Below are 15,157 nucleotides of genomic sequence, written 5' to 3' on the forward strand. Positions count from 1 at the left end.
CAATCAAGGTACCGATAGAAAGAACATATCATGGCGCAAAAACTGACACCTCACACAGCCCCATAGACCAAAGGATAAAAGCACTATAAGCCTGGGAATGGAGCGATTTTAAGTGACGTATATTTGTTGACAATGGTTTACATTTTTTACAGGCCATCAGATACAATATAAGTTATACATGTTACATATCGTTTTAATCGTAACGACTTGAGAAACATATATAACAAGTCAGTTTTACCCCAGGGCAAATGGCGTAAAAACACGTTTCCCCCAAATAAACAAAATGCTTTTTTTTTTAAATTTCACCACACTTTGAATTTTTTTCTGGTTTCGCAGTGTACTTTATGCAAAAATTCAGCCTGTTATTGCAAAGTACAATTAGTGACGCAGAAAATAAGGGCTCATGTGGGTTTCTAGGTGGAAAAATGCAGCTGCTATGGCCTTTTAAGCACAAGGAGGAAAAAACTAAAACGCAAAGATCGAAATTGGCCCCGTCCTTAAGGGGTTAAAGAACACAATTTTTTCCACCGCCATAGGCCACCATGTGAAATCTGTTCTCTGATGTTTAAACGCCATGACCCCCCAAATCGCTGGAGCAACCTGTTACTGAGGTGTTTCTAATGAAGTGATCAGTGTATATGTATGTATGACCAGATAAATGGAAAAGCACAACGAATAATTGCGAGGGCTCCGGAATATGGATCTATAGGCCAACTGCGGGGAATGTGATCAGGTATCACGGACTATGCGTCACCACGTACTCTCTGGTTCAGCCGTACGCAGCTCACGCCGTATGGTCAGGTTTCCAAGGCAACCTAGGGAGTTTGCTGCAGAAGCCCCATTAATCACCAGGCACAATCAGCTGGGTCAGGTACCGCCCCCTCAAGGTCTGCACTGAGAATGACACAAGAGTATCGGTTGTTGGCAGTGAGGGTCTATATAGCAGCCGCTCCGCCCCCAGCCCTCTCCTCATACTCCTAGCTTCAAGGACACTGCAGCCTCCTCTCCCGCAACCGCATCAGAACCAAGGTCAGCGCTCAGTAGGTTAAATAATACGTCACTTCCGCTGGGAAGCCACACCCCAGACACGTGATCCAAACGTAACCGTGACAACGGCTGCGGCTTGTTTAGGTGGAGAAGATGGAGCAGTACGTGGTGATGGCCGCTTAGATCGGGCTGCGGCTGCCGTCCTGTACCGCTGCAGGAGTTAGGTGTGTATACGGTGCACTTAGAGTTTAGTAGGATTCTGTAGTTAGGTGACTGCTGATGCTGGGATTTTCTGTCAGTTATGGAATATAGAAGTGGTTGCTGCACCTCTGTGCTGGAATGCAGGGGCGGGAGACCCCGGGGAGAGCTGGAGACCCCGGGGAGAGCTGGAGACCCCGGGGAGAGCTGGAGCGCCATCATCCTGCACACTAACCCTGTAAGCTGGAGACCCCGGGGAGAGCTGGAGCTCAGGCACCCTGCACACTAACCTGTAAGCTGGAGAGAGAAGCTGCATGCACAGTGTTCTGCAGCCTGGGGCTCTCCCATCATGTCAATACGCCGCTGTAGTATAGGGCTGATAGCCGCCAGACGCCGCTGTAGTATAGGGCTGATAGCCGCCAGACGCCGCTGTAGTATAGGGCTGATAGCCGCCAGACGCCGCTGTAGTATAGGGCTGATAGCCGCCAGACGCCGCTGTAGTATAGGGCTGATAGCCGCCAGACGCCGCTGTAGTATAGGGCTGATAGCCGCCAGACGCGGCTGTAGTATAGGGCTGATAGCTGCCAGACGCGGCTGTAGTATAGGGCTGATAGCTGCCAGACGCGGCTGTAGTATAGGGCTGATAGCCGCCAGACGCCGCTGTAGTATAGGGCTGATAGCCGCCAGACGCCGCTGTAGTATAGGGCTGATAGCCGCCAGACGCGGCTGTAGTATAGGGCTGATAGCCGCCAGACGCGGCTGTAGTATAGGGCTGATAGCTGCCAGACGCGGCTGTAGTATAGGGCTGATAGCTGCCAGACGCGGCTGTAGTATAGGGCTGATAGCTGCCAGACGCGGCTGTAGTATAGGGCTGATAGCTGCCAGACGCGGCTGTAGTATAGGGCTGATAGCTGCCAGACGCCGCTGTAGTATAGGGCTGATAGCTGCCAGACGCGGCTGTGGTATAGGGCTGATAGCTGCCAGACGCCGCTGTAGTATAGGGCTGAAAGCAGCCAGACGCCGCTGTAGTATAGGGCTGATAGCTGCCAGACGCCGCTGTAGTATAGGGCTGATAGCTGCCAGACGCCGCTGTAGTATAGAGTATAGAGCTGATAGCTGCCAGACACAGCTGAACTTTGCTTTAGGCCAGTTTCACATGTACTGCATCGCAGCAGATTTCACTCTGCGCATTCCACTGTGAAATCCTCTGCGATGCTCTGTAGTGTGGTTTCCTATGAATCTACATCATCGCAGCAGATTTTCATTCCACTGTGAGAATGTAGCCCCTGGCCACTTATTCCACCAGCTGCCGTGCTGGTGCAGTTCCAGCGGATTTTGACGCTCACACTCACCGGGGCGGCGAGCATCTCTGCCCGACCCATAGACACCATTCTATGGCTGGGCCGAATCTGCCTTCCGCCCATAGAATCGAGAGATAGAGATGCGCGTCGCTGTTCCGTAGTGTTAACCCACCCTCACAGTGGAATGAAAATCTGCTGCGAGGATGCAGATTCATAGGAAATGACACTACAAAGCATCGCAGAATCCTCTGTGATCTGGTACATGTGCGACTCTGTACCCACAATCTGTCCCCCCAAACCACTCGTACCTTCGGATAGCTGCTTTTAATCCAAGATCTGTTCTGGGGTCCGTTCGGTAGGTGATGCAGTTATTGTCCTAAAAACAACTTTTAAACTTGACACAGCCCTGTGTCAAACTGGCGTGGCCTAGAGCAGGGGTTCTCAACCCTGGGGTATGCGGGGAGGTGATGAAAAAAAATAAAACTTTTGCTTTGGGTGCCGGGACACTGCTATCACTGAGCAATGTCCCAGCACCCATCCCTGCCGCTGCCCTAACCATCCTTCCCCCAGCAGCAGCGTTCTGTGGGGGACAGGGCTTGGTGAGGCTGCTGGGGAAAGGATGGAGTTACAGGGTACGAAGCAGCAGCGGCATCCTCCGGTGCACGCGCTCTCCCTGGGGCTGCCAGATCGGGGAGCGGCGTCCAACTGGGGGCTCCAAGAGGGTAGATGGCACCCTGGGGACGAGTTCCAGGCAGACAAAAGTGACCCGCGCGGGCGGAGAGGAGAAGCGGCGGCAGGTTGATGTTCCCGCCGGACCAGCCAGCAGGGGCTTAAGATCAGCGGCAAGGGTGTTGTGGTGTGCAGGGCTTCCCCGCCCGGGGCTCTAGCAGCAGTAAGTTGTTGACTGGGAGATGGGGCACCCCCATGTCCACCGGCTGCCACTGCTGTTCACCTCTGTTGGCCTGCCCTGGGTTGCTGGTGGTCGATCCAGCTGCCGCTGGTGGGGACATGAGCCTGCTGCCGCTTCTCCTCTCGCCCGCGCGGGTCACTTCCGCCCACTTGCCTTGGATTCGTCCCTCTTGGAGCCCCCAGCTGGACACTGCTTCCCAATCCTGCAGCTGCAGGGGGACAATGTGCTCCAAAAACTGCTGCTGCTTTGTGCCCTGTGAGGTACCCTGTCCCCGTCCACAACTCACTATTGCCGGAGCCCCCCCACACCATGACCCCCTCGCTGGCCAAACACCTCTACACCACCTCCTCTCTTCCCCCTCCCCCCACCACCTCCTCCTTCCCTCCTACACCTTTTTTTTTATCTCTCCCCCTTACCCCTTCTGTAGTCCTTCACCTTTTCTTCTTCCTTTTCCTCCTCTCTCCCCAATCCCCCTTTACCTTCTCTCTACCCCTCTCTCTTCCTTTCCCTTTACCTCCTCTCCCCATCACCACCTCTTTCCCTCTCCCCCCCCCTCCCTTTACATCCCCTCCTCCCTTCATCTCCTCTCTCTTCCTCTCTCCCCCTCGGACCTCACTCTGCAGTATCGGGCCAGGAGACTGGAGAAGAGAGAGACCCACTCAATGCCCAGATTAGGGGGCATTTACTATGGTGACATAGCAGGTGAGGGGGCATTTATTTTGGGGGCAGAGCAGGGAAGGGGACAATATTACTATATGGAGGACACAGCTGGAGGCACTATTACTATATGGCGGACACAGCAAGAGACCTTACTATATTGGCATTATTACTATACAGGGTATCTGGCTACATAGAAAGGGGCATCTTGACAACATGGTGAGGTATCTGGCTACAAAGGGGGACATATCCAGCTCCATGGGACATATATCGCAGTAAGAGACATATCCAGTTTCAGGGGACAAATCTGTCTGGAAGAGACATATCCCGCTACAGGGGACATAACTGGCATCTAGAAACATATGACTGCAGGGGGCATGCCTAGCTACAGACAGCATATCTAGCTGCAAGGGGTATATCTGATTCCAGGGGGCACGTATGGCTCCATGGGACATACCTGGCTGCGAGAGGCATACCTAGCTGAAAGGGGTATATGTGACTGGAAAGGATGTATTTGGTAGCAGGGAACATATCTTGCTCTAGCGGCATTCCTTGCTGAAAGGGACATAACATGCTTACCTGCCTGCACTCCAGCATACTTCTCTGGCTCCCGGCACTCTGATGGCCTGTTCAGCCAATTAGTGCACTGTTCCGTGGCAGCCACTGGTTGGCTGAGCGGGCTGTCAGTGGCCCGTGAGACTAAGAAGCAGGTAAGAGTGCAGGCAGGTAAGCATGATATGTTTAAAGTGACTCTGTACCCACAATCTGTCCCCCCCAAACCGCTTGTACCTTTAGATAGTTGCTTTTAATCCAAGATCTGTCCTGGGGTCCGTTTGGCAGGTGATGCAGTTATTGTCCTAAAAAACAACTTTTAAACTTGCAGCCCTGTGTCAAACTGGTGTGGCCTAGAGTGTGTATGCATTAGGCTGGCACACCCTCTCCATCCCTTCTCATCATTAGGAATGCCTCAGGCAGATTGTCTCCTATTTATCAGCTGGGTGAATACTGAACATGGGCTGGATGGTTAAAGCACCTGTGCAATGTTCAGACAGGAGAAAATGTTCCAGTCGCTTTCCTAATGATGAAGAGGGTGGGGAGGAGGGACGGAGGGGTGGTGCAAAGTTAGGGCACAGATACTCTAAGCCCCATCTGCTGAGCACGGGGCTGCCAGTTTAAAAGTTGTTTTTAGGACAATAACTGCGTCCCCTGCCGAACGGACCTCAGGACAGATCTTGGATTAAAAGCAGCTATCTGAAGATACAAGTGGTTTGGGGGGGGGGGTCAGATTGTGGGTACAGAATCGCTTTAAGGCCAGACAGCTAATTAGGTAAATAGGCCGTGGCTACATTCTCGCAGCGGAATGAAAATCTGCTGTGAGAATGCAGAGCCATATGCCATAACATTACAGAGTATTGCTGCGGATATTGCTGCAAAACATATGTATGGCAATGTTTATAATAGATTGCATCCTTGGGGGCACTCGGCTGGAGCTTCTTGTCGCATGGGGGTACTTGGCTGGAAAAGGTTGAGAAACACTGGCCTAGAGTGTCTGTGCCCAAGCCTTACACCACCCCTCCGTTCCTCCTCCCCACCCTCTTCATCATTAGGAATGCCACTGGCAGGCTTTTTCCTATTCCTCTGCAGTGAACACAGATGAAGTGAACTTAACGATCCAGCCCATGTGCCGTGTTCTCACAGCTGATGAATAGTAGAAAATCGGTCTGGGGCATTCCTAATGATGAAGAGGGTGGGAGGAGGGACAGAGAGGTTGTGCCAGCCTAATGCACAGATACTCTAGGCCACGCCAATTTGACACAGGGCTGCAAGTTTAAAAGTAGTTTTTAGGACAATAACTGCATTACCTGCCGAACGGACCCCAGGACAGATCTTGGATTAAAAGCAGCTATCCGAAGGTACAAGCAGTTTGGGGTGGGCAGATTGTGGGTACAGAGTCACTTTAAGAATTGGCTCAACAATTGGTGCAAACAATTGATTTACTTTATTTTGATTTGTAGGGGTATAAACATATAAAAAAGCAATACTGCCCTGCCTTATCCCATCTCTGACGTGACTCAAATGACTGACATGAGCGGGCAGTTCATGCAGGGTCAACATGTTACAGGAATAATTGGTGATCAGCAGAATCTGAGATCTGTGGAATCTGATTGGTTGCTAGGGGCCCCCCTAAGTTATATATATTTATATATGAGTCACATTGTATTTTTTTTTCTGGGCCTGCAATATCCCTTTTCCTGTTCTCTATATATAGATAGTAGACATGCTTATCTTCAGCTCGGGGATACTATCCTCCTTGCTGTGTGCATTAGCGGTGGTAATATTCATCCTCCGCAGTAATGGCACCCGCATGATTTATGGAAGGTTATGTGAGAGACATTAGTGTAAAGTACAAGTTGGTGTCCTGTGTAATTATTCATTGGTCTGCCTGGTGTTCAGCTTCTACAGTAACCTTACTTCCCTTACTTCAGTTGTGTCGCCGGCAAGACTCGTCTTCTAATTAAATCCCATTGATTGGCGCTCTTGCTCTGAAGTGAATTGTCATCTTAACATTTAATTTACCACATTCGATTAACCTAATTATCTCGGAAAATACTTGCTACCATATTAATACCTTATTATCACCAAGGAACATACAAGTCATGAAGAGGGAATTGTATTCCCACTGCACATAGTGCTCCAATGTAATGTTGTGCAGCTCGGTCAGCCCATGGTAACAGCTGGCCCTTCTCTCTCATTTAGGCTGGGGATACACAATATCAGTCACATGACACACAACCACTGTGTTAGGCTGGATTCACACGGTCCATATGAAGAAAACCCATCATGTGACTTTATGTAAGTGATTAAGGCAATTGCGTTGTCATTGTATATGGCTGGTTGAACTGTATTGCAGGATGTCCAGGTAATGCATTCCTCTACATGCAGATCCCCTCCTTTCTATACCTGAAGCCATCTGGTCTCTCTTGGTTGATTAACCAAGTGTGACGTGTAAGTTAATGGTGCTCGTCCCATTTAGTTTCATTACGATATGTGTATAACAGTAGCCAGCAGGCAGGTGCAACATGCTGCTACATGGGTGGCCAAATCCCCGACGCAGGAATCTAGTGTGCCTAAAAATCTGAGCAAAAGCCTACATATTTTACTTGTTCTCTCTTTAGGTTTATTAAAGTTTTTTTTTGACCAAAAAGGGCATTGTATTGGCACCAAGGCTGAAGTGCATCTGTCTGCTGGAAAACTAGTTGCACTACAATATTAACCATGGTCTCCATCTCACATATAGAGGAATAGTAGCACTGTGTCTAGACAGGAAGCCGAGGTGTTGTCCTAAGTAATAGCATCTGTCTTTATGAAATATGACATCATGGTTCTAGCTTTATTATTGTCCTTGAGCAAAGTCACAAAACAACAAAGGATGTAATTTAATACATGAAATGTCTGGAACACAATATAATAAATACTTGACAAATGCTGCCACTTTGCATGGGGAGACACCTATAAATCAGATGTGTTTTGCTGTGTATAAAGGAAAACTGATCTGCGCTCATCTCCCTCAGGGTGGCGGCTCCGTGCAGAGGGAGGATACCGTCCGGGGACCACCTGGACAACATAAATACAGCTATGGCTGTATCCTACCTCTGCATGGAGCCGGCAGCCTGAGGGAGATGAGCGCAGATCAGTTTTACTTTGTACGAAGCAAAACTAATCTGAATCATTCGTCTCTAATGAGCACAATGGTTAGCAGGAGGAATGGATTTGGTAATGGCGTGCAACCTGTTTCAGGTTGTCTCTGGTAACAACTTATTTGTGGTCATTTTACAAGTGTCATGGCTATACTTCTGTATTCTTGTTGCAATTTTGGAAAACTGCGGTGTATGCATGAGCCCTTACTAGTCTTAATGGAGTTGGCCACTTTATAGTAAGATTGTTCGATGTTCAATATTAGTAAATGTCCTCACTGTACTGAAGCTCTCTGTGTATCCCACACAGCTAATATCGGACACCCCTCCTCTAGGCTGTGCTGTCCTGGATTCTATGCGGAACAGCAATCCTGTCCATAAGATGGCTGAGCATGGGGGAACCATGCTTCCCTCTGCTTCCTCCATAGACATATAAAGGCTCCGTGAAGGACACTAAAGGATAGACATGGTCACATGGTCAGCCAACTTATGAACTGAATCAGAGTTCACTATAGAGACCAGGAAATCTAGTTCATTGGGGATTAGTTTATTTAGGAGTACAGAAGATCAGAAGTTACTAGAAACAGATCTCCTCTTTTACACTCAGATCTGGAGACAAAGGAAGTGAATGGCTTTGTTTGTCCGGTTTATAAGCTAGCTGCCTTTGATCTTCTTGCTGCTCCCTCCCAGGTATCTGGATCCAGTCCTGGAAATAGTTTCCTAAGACTGAATCCAGCTTTTTGAGGCATCCGGGGTGGAGTGGCAGGGAGACGTCACAGAGATCAAAGGAAGCCGGCATGTAATGGTGCGTTTACACAGAGATTTATCTGACAGATTTTTGAAGCCAAAGCCAGAAATGGATTTGAAAAGAGGAGAAATCTCAGTCTTTCCTGTATGACCTGTACTGTTTATAGTTCCTGGCTTTTGCTTTAAAAATCTGTCAGATGCATCTCTGTAAATGCACCCTTATCCAACTGCCAAGCAAATTCAAGATTTATTTAGTTTTTAATGTAAATTGACTCGGCTCTACTCAGCCTTCAGTGTTGGCTGCTTGCATGAGATGTTATTGTGGTAAATGACATTCCACTAGTTATTATTTTTGTTGATGCCATCACTTATACAACAAGCTCATGGTGTCATGCTAAACTGTATGATTTTATGTACTATTTAATTACAAATACGAGAACCCAAATCTGAGTACGGTACTTTTTTTTCCCTGCTTTTAAAATATTATTGCATTTTTGTCCAAAAACCCTGTGGCTATAAATGAGCTGGGAATTATTAGAGTAATCTGAGATTTCATACCTACTATACTCACATTCATACCCCTCATACTCAAAATTTTTATTTTTGCTATGTTTTGGCACATTGATAGTTTTTCAGGATAATTCCCTGCCCTGGCTAGGACACTTTCTCTTAGACCATCTATAGGGGGCAAAATGCCTAAAAAAACATTGCTAAAAGATTGTAATAAGAGTATGAAACCTGGTGGAGTAAAAAGTAGTACAGTACAGGCTCCATCGTGGCTGCAGCTTACAGCTCTGTGCCCTAAGGAGGTTCATATATGATAGATTATCATGTTACCTGTGAACTACTGAGCTAAGTGCTAGGGAAACGGATCAGTAGAGTCTAGTTCACTCTGAGCTACTGAACTAAATGCCAGAATAATTCAGGAGAGTCTAGTTCAATCACATGTATATGACACCTATGGCAGTCACAGATACTGATTAATGGTGAATGTATGAAGGAGCAGTAAAAATGCAAGTTTGGTTGTAAGATTCCTATTTTATATTGCAGATGTGACACTAATAAATGGCTATTCAACATGATGATTCCCTATCTGACACACTGCAAGAGCTAAAAGAGCATCCACAAAAGGTCTGCTCACCTTGTGAAGGGAAATGGGAGAAAGATCTGACAGAAGCATTGGTGGAAATCAGTGAGAAAATTCTTGAAGACGATCAGAAATCCACAGAGTGGTTGATAGGGACAGGATGGGAAGAAGCGGTGAGTAGGTCATATTTACCAGCACCATTTTCATCATAGGCTGTATCTTGGTATACATTTACAGTCCTGGCTGTATAATCCTGTGACACAGCACAATAATTGTCTATGGGAATATAGATATAGTTCTGTTTCTGAACCTGGATTGTTTGTACTTTTCATAAGCATTCAGAAAGGATACTACACAGGTGAACGTTAACAGTGGAAGCACTGTCAAACATTTAGCCTGGTAGCTATTAGACCTAAAATGGCAATAAGAGCTATATTGCTCGTTTATTGCCATTTTAGGTCTAATAGCTACCAGATCAAGGATCTTAATAAAGGAGTTGTCCAGTGTTTGGTATTTAATATACTGCTGCATATAAAATAAACATCCTATGGTTCCCTTTCTGTGCTCCCGGTGTACTCAGCTGACTGCAGAGCCTCTACTTCCAAGACAAACACATCTTGGGAGGACAACTCACTCTGCCAATCACTGGCCAACGGGGTGTTCAGTCTCAGTCAGTGATTGGCTGAGTGGGCTGTCACTCCTGAGACAAGTTCATATCAGCAGGGGACACAGTTGACGCAAGGGGAGCACAGAATAGTAAGCATAGTATGTTTATTTTATTTGCACCAGCAGCAGTATATTTAAAAAAAAAAAAAAAAAAAAAAATACAGAATGCCGGACAACCCCTTTAAGGCCTAAAACACACATCTATGTACAGGTTGTGTGCTGGCTGTATCTCAAGGACCGAACTTGTAGCTGTAAACTGGACTCATTATGATGCTGTGAGCTCCCAAGTGGCCAGTATGATGGTGCGTTTACACGAAACGATAATTGGCCCGATCGTACGATTAACAATGTCGGAGTAACGATTTTTTTTCATAACGATCAGCGTTTAGACGGTACGATATATTGTACGGAAAATCGTTTTGCGATCGCTTAAGCCTATCTCGCACATTGGTTAAATCGGCAAACATCTGTTCGCACGGAACGATCTACGAATTTTTTGCGAACGACTATTTGAGAACATGTTGAAAGATCAAAATGAACGATTTCTCGTTCGTCGTTTGATCGTTCTCTGCGTTTACACGTACGATTATCGTTCGAATTCGATCGTTATCGCGCAAATTTGCACAATCGTTACGTGTAAATGCACCTTGATACCTTAGACTTTTACGGCTTGACCAAACAGACAAAGTAAGTTTATGTCCAGTAAAGTAGCAGAAACCACACAAGTGCAGCACATTTGCCTCATTTCATGCATCTGATGCCATTTTTGATAGTTTGCTTCTATGAAAGAACAAAATGCTAGAAGTGCCTAACACAGATGTGAACAATCATTTCCTGACAGACCTATAAACTTTCTATGAAGAATGCTATGTATCTCTCCTTGAATGTCTTAACCAGTGTCATTGTTAAAAAAAAAATAATAATAATTTTAATGCTTTGTGATTCTTATTTTGCAGGCTTGTGGCTGGGGTCCAGTTTCAGCAACAGCATGTCTACACCCTCAAAAGAAACAAAAGAAGCTGAAACCTGGGGACGCCACGGACTGTATTTTATGCCTAGACCTGTGTTTTATGCATGAGAGTAAAGATACAGCTGCAGAAACAAAACCCAGCACAGTCAGCAACCATAAGGACAAGTCCGAGACAGGCGTTGGGGATCATGTGCTGCTACCAGCAGAAAGAGACTTGGAGTCTGGGTTTACAGGTCACTGCCCTTCTACTGCCATGGTTTCCAAAACAGAAATCTATAGTGACAAAGTATCTCCTGTAGAGGTATCGATTAAAGAACAAAGACAAAACAAAGAAAAGAATATACAAAGAAGCTCCTCACCATTCACCGGGAGAGCCATTCCTGTGTGTACCAATTGTTATAATACAAAGGAGCCACTAATGTTTAATGCACCCATGTTACTGCCACCACTGAAAGCCTCACCTGGAAATGGGCATGCAGAGCAGATAGCACGAAGGAAAGAGATTTTGCTTCAGCAGCTAGAAAAGCTTCCCTCCAAAGGCCTTATGGGTAGTACACTGACCGGACAATTTCTCCACAACATTGATGTAAGGGTAGAGAGAAAACTACTTGAAGTTATGAGTGAATTTCCTCAGGAGCAGCCACGAATGCCAGAACCACTGTCCTTTGTCACCTCCTGCATTCCAAAAACACCAATAAAGGACGCTGACCGTTTCCAGTGGCAGAACGCATTATTAGCCCAGAAATCCATTGCTGCAAAACATGGCAGCAACTCTGCTCCTGTGGGCTTCCTCCATACTAGAACAATGCAGAATAAGCGCAACATCCGCCAAGAAGTGAGACAACACAATGATGCTAAAGTGAGAAGGGCAAAGTCAAGCACCGGCCAACTACCCCGAAACACAGTGTTACCCTCACTAACTGTTACAAGAGTGGAAATACCTGTTAAAATCAAACTTTGCTAACACTATTACAGAACAATGAAGTAATAACATAATGGTTAAATGCTAGATTTGTATCAGCTACCTCTATTATACTACACGTTAGCCTGGTGCCAACAAATTCTACAAAGGAAAGTGAGGTATATTTAATGTGACTGGGCATTATTTTAAACCTTTAAGAATTTATTTTCGTCTATATTAAAAAAAAATATAAGATCAGGAAGTTTTGTTTTTTATTTTCTTTGAACTTTATAAATAGCTAAGGGCCCTATTCCACCTGACTATTATCGTTCAGATTATTGTTAAATCGTTCAAATCTAAACGATAATCGTTCGGTTGAAATGCAGTTAACGTTTAACGACCGAACGAGAAATCGTTGAAAGCTTCATAAGACCTGGACCTATTTTTATCGTTGCTCGTTTGCAAATCATTCGCATTGAATAAGACGTCGTTCGGTCGTTCGCAGAAAAAACGATCGCAAATACGATCAACGATACGATTATCGTTCCATGGAAATGAGTGACCGTTTTCAGGTCTTTCGCAATAGCGGTCGTTTGAGATCATTAATCGTTAACGATTATGCGAACGATAATAGTCCAGTGGAATAGGGCCCTAAGTGTCAGCCTATCACCAAAGGTAGGATTATATAGGGAACACCAGATTAACAAAAGATGGACACAGCTCACTCCTCCCTCTCTGCCTCCCTACTCTTAACCTCCTCTTCCTGTGGTAGCTCCCACTTCCCTCCTTACCCCATTTCTGTACATTTGGCATTCCTGTCACTGTCAGAATGATGTGCAGTGTTCCTGGCACTGTCAAAGTAGTAGGCATTCCCATAATAGCTCCCATATAGTAGTTAATACCTTCAATAGTGCCTTACAAATATAAAATTCCCCCACTAGAGCCCCACAAACAGTTAAATCCCCCAGATTAGGTATGTGGGTTGCCCCCTGTGCGTAAGATCTCCTGCTTTTCCCCATATAGTAATAATACCCTGACTGGGACACTCATACAATAATAATGCCTGCTGCTATGCCCCCATATAGTAATAATCCCTCCTGATGTGCTCCCATATAGTAATAATGCCACCAGGCTGTGCCCCCACTTATAGTAATAATGCTGCCTGCTGTGCCCCCATATAATAAATGTCCAGTGCTGTGCCCCCATACAGTAATAATGCACCTGCTGTATCCACCAGTTAAAGGGGTATTCCCCACCAAGAGCTGACATGATGGTGATATAGCAGAGCTGAGATGATGATGTAGCCGAGCTGAGCTGGTACTCATGATGTAGCCGAGCTGAGCTGGTGCTCATGATGTAGCAGAGCTGGTGGCATGATGATGTTATAGCAGAGCTGAGCTGGTGGCATGATGATGTTGTAGCAGAGCTGAGCTGGTGGCATGATGATGTAGCAGAGCTGAGCTAGTGGAATAATGTAGCAGAGCTGAGCTGGTGGAGCACTGCCGGCATCCAGGGGTCTGTGTGGCTGTGAAGGGGCTTAGGGCAGCCACAGGGGATGTGGGACTTCGGGGCTACACTCACAGGAACGCCGTGAGCTGGTGGCTTGATGTAGCTGAGCTGGTGGCTTGATGATAGAGCTGAGCTGGTGGCATGATGATGTAGCAGAGCTGAGCTGGTGGCATGATGATGTAGCAGAGCTGAGCTGGTGGCATGATGATGTAGCAGAGCTGAGCTGGTGGCATGATGATGTAGCAGAGCTGAGCTGGTGGCATGATGATGTAGCAGAGCTGAGCTGGTGGCATGATGATGTAGCAGAGCTGAGCTGGTGGCATGATAATGTAGCAGAGCTGAGCTGGTGGCATGATAATGTAGCAGAGCTGAGCTGGTGGCATGATAATGTAGCAGAGCTGAGCTGGTGGCGCACTGCCGGCATCCAGGGGTCTGTGTGGCTGTGAAGGGGTTTAGGGCAGCTGCGGGTGCCGCAGGGGAGGTGGGACTTCGGGGCTGCACTCACAGGAACGCCGCGGGCCGACACCGGGTGAGATGGGGGAAGGGGGGCCGGGAGATTGTGCGGGGGTGGGGGGCGATGTCCGGGCGCTCTTCTAAGGGGGGATGGGGGGCTTGCGGCCACCGGGATATTGCGGGCGGGTGATTGCGGGGCCTGCACTCACCTGGTTACCTCCGGTCCGGTTCTACTGAGGGGGTGGATGGGGGGGCTATATGTCCCCCTCTCCCCCTGTTTTCCACATGTGATGTCCCCGTTTACTACAAGACTTTGAGATGTAGGGTTCCCTCGCGCGGCCACTCAGCTGACAGGGAGGCCCTTCCTCCAGCCGCCCGCTCAGCCCCCCTCGTGGCGCAGCCATTTATTTATTTTTTAATCTGGTGCACTAAGGCTCCGTGCAGCCTCAGCGCACCGCTGTTCACGATTAGCCCGCCCACCTGTCCATCATCGCCTGCGCCGCGCTCTCTAGCTGCGACAGAGGCTGAGCGCGTGGCTGGAGAAAGAAAGCGGGGCCTCCCTGTCAGCTGAGCGGCCGCGCATCGGGAGCACTGGTCACTAATTCTGGAGTCCCTGCTGTGTGCCGAGGTCGGGCACAGACAGGGACCCTGCGCCTCACCAGACTGCGAGCTACGCCTCACAGTTTGAGAAGCGCTGTTCTAGACAACCTTAGAGCTTTATCCAACTTCAGCACAGCAGCCACCACTAATCAAATGCCGATCGTTCGGATGGACTCGAACCCGGTTCGCTCATCTCTAACCATTACCCATGAAGCCCTCTTTTGAGCGTTAAGCTGTTATTACACCCAACTAGAGAGTAGCGAACCCTGAACGTTCGGTATTTGATTAGCTGGGGCTGCTGAACTTGGTCACATGGGTCTTACAAGAGAGGAATGCAAGCCCCAGAGAAAAAAAAACATGTAAAATTCAAACACGTGCAGGTCTTCTGGCCCACATGAGTCCCTCCACTAAAAACAATAGGCCGGTCAGCAACCGCCAGGCAAGCACCAACTCCTCTTTCTCTCTGGGTTGTATTT

General features: G+C 47.5%; 1 protein-coding gene across 2 annotated transcripts; it reads left to right on the plus strand.

The window, feature by feature from the left end:
• Positions 1-835: 835 nt before the first annotated feature.
• C4H16orf46 (chromosome 4 C16orf46 homolog) lies at positions 836-12,381 on the plus strand. 2 transcript variants are annotated; one of them, XM_069968484.1, is made up of 3 exons: positions 836-1,029; positions 9,546-9,755; positions 11,205-12,381. In XM_069968484.1, the coding sequence occupies exons 2-3, from the start codon at positions 9,561-9,563 to the stop codon at positions 12,180-12,182; spliced, it is 1,173 nt and encodes a 390-aa protein (XP_069824585.1). In that variant the 5' UTR covers positions 836-1,029; positions 9,546-9,560; the 3' UTR covers positions 12,183-12,381. The 2 variants fall into 2 exon arrangements, with proteins under 2 accessions (XP_069824585.1, XP_069824584.1); XM_069968483.1 differs by lacking the exon at positions 836-1,029 and adding an exon at positions 1,048-1,211.
• Positions 12,382-15,157: the final 2,776 nt, after the last annotated feature.

Source organism: Dendropsophus ebraccatus, chromosome 4 (assembly GCF_027789765.1).
Source record: "Dendropsophus ebraccatus isolate aDenEbr1 chromosome 4, aDenEbr1.pat, whole genome shotgun sequence".
NCBI lineage: Eukaryota > Metazoa > Chordata > Amphibia > Anura > Hylidae > Dendropsophus > Dendropsophus ebraccatus.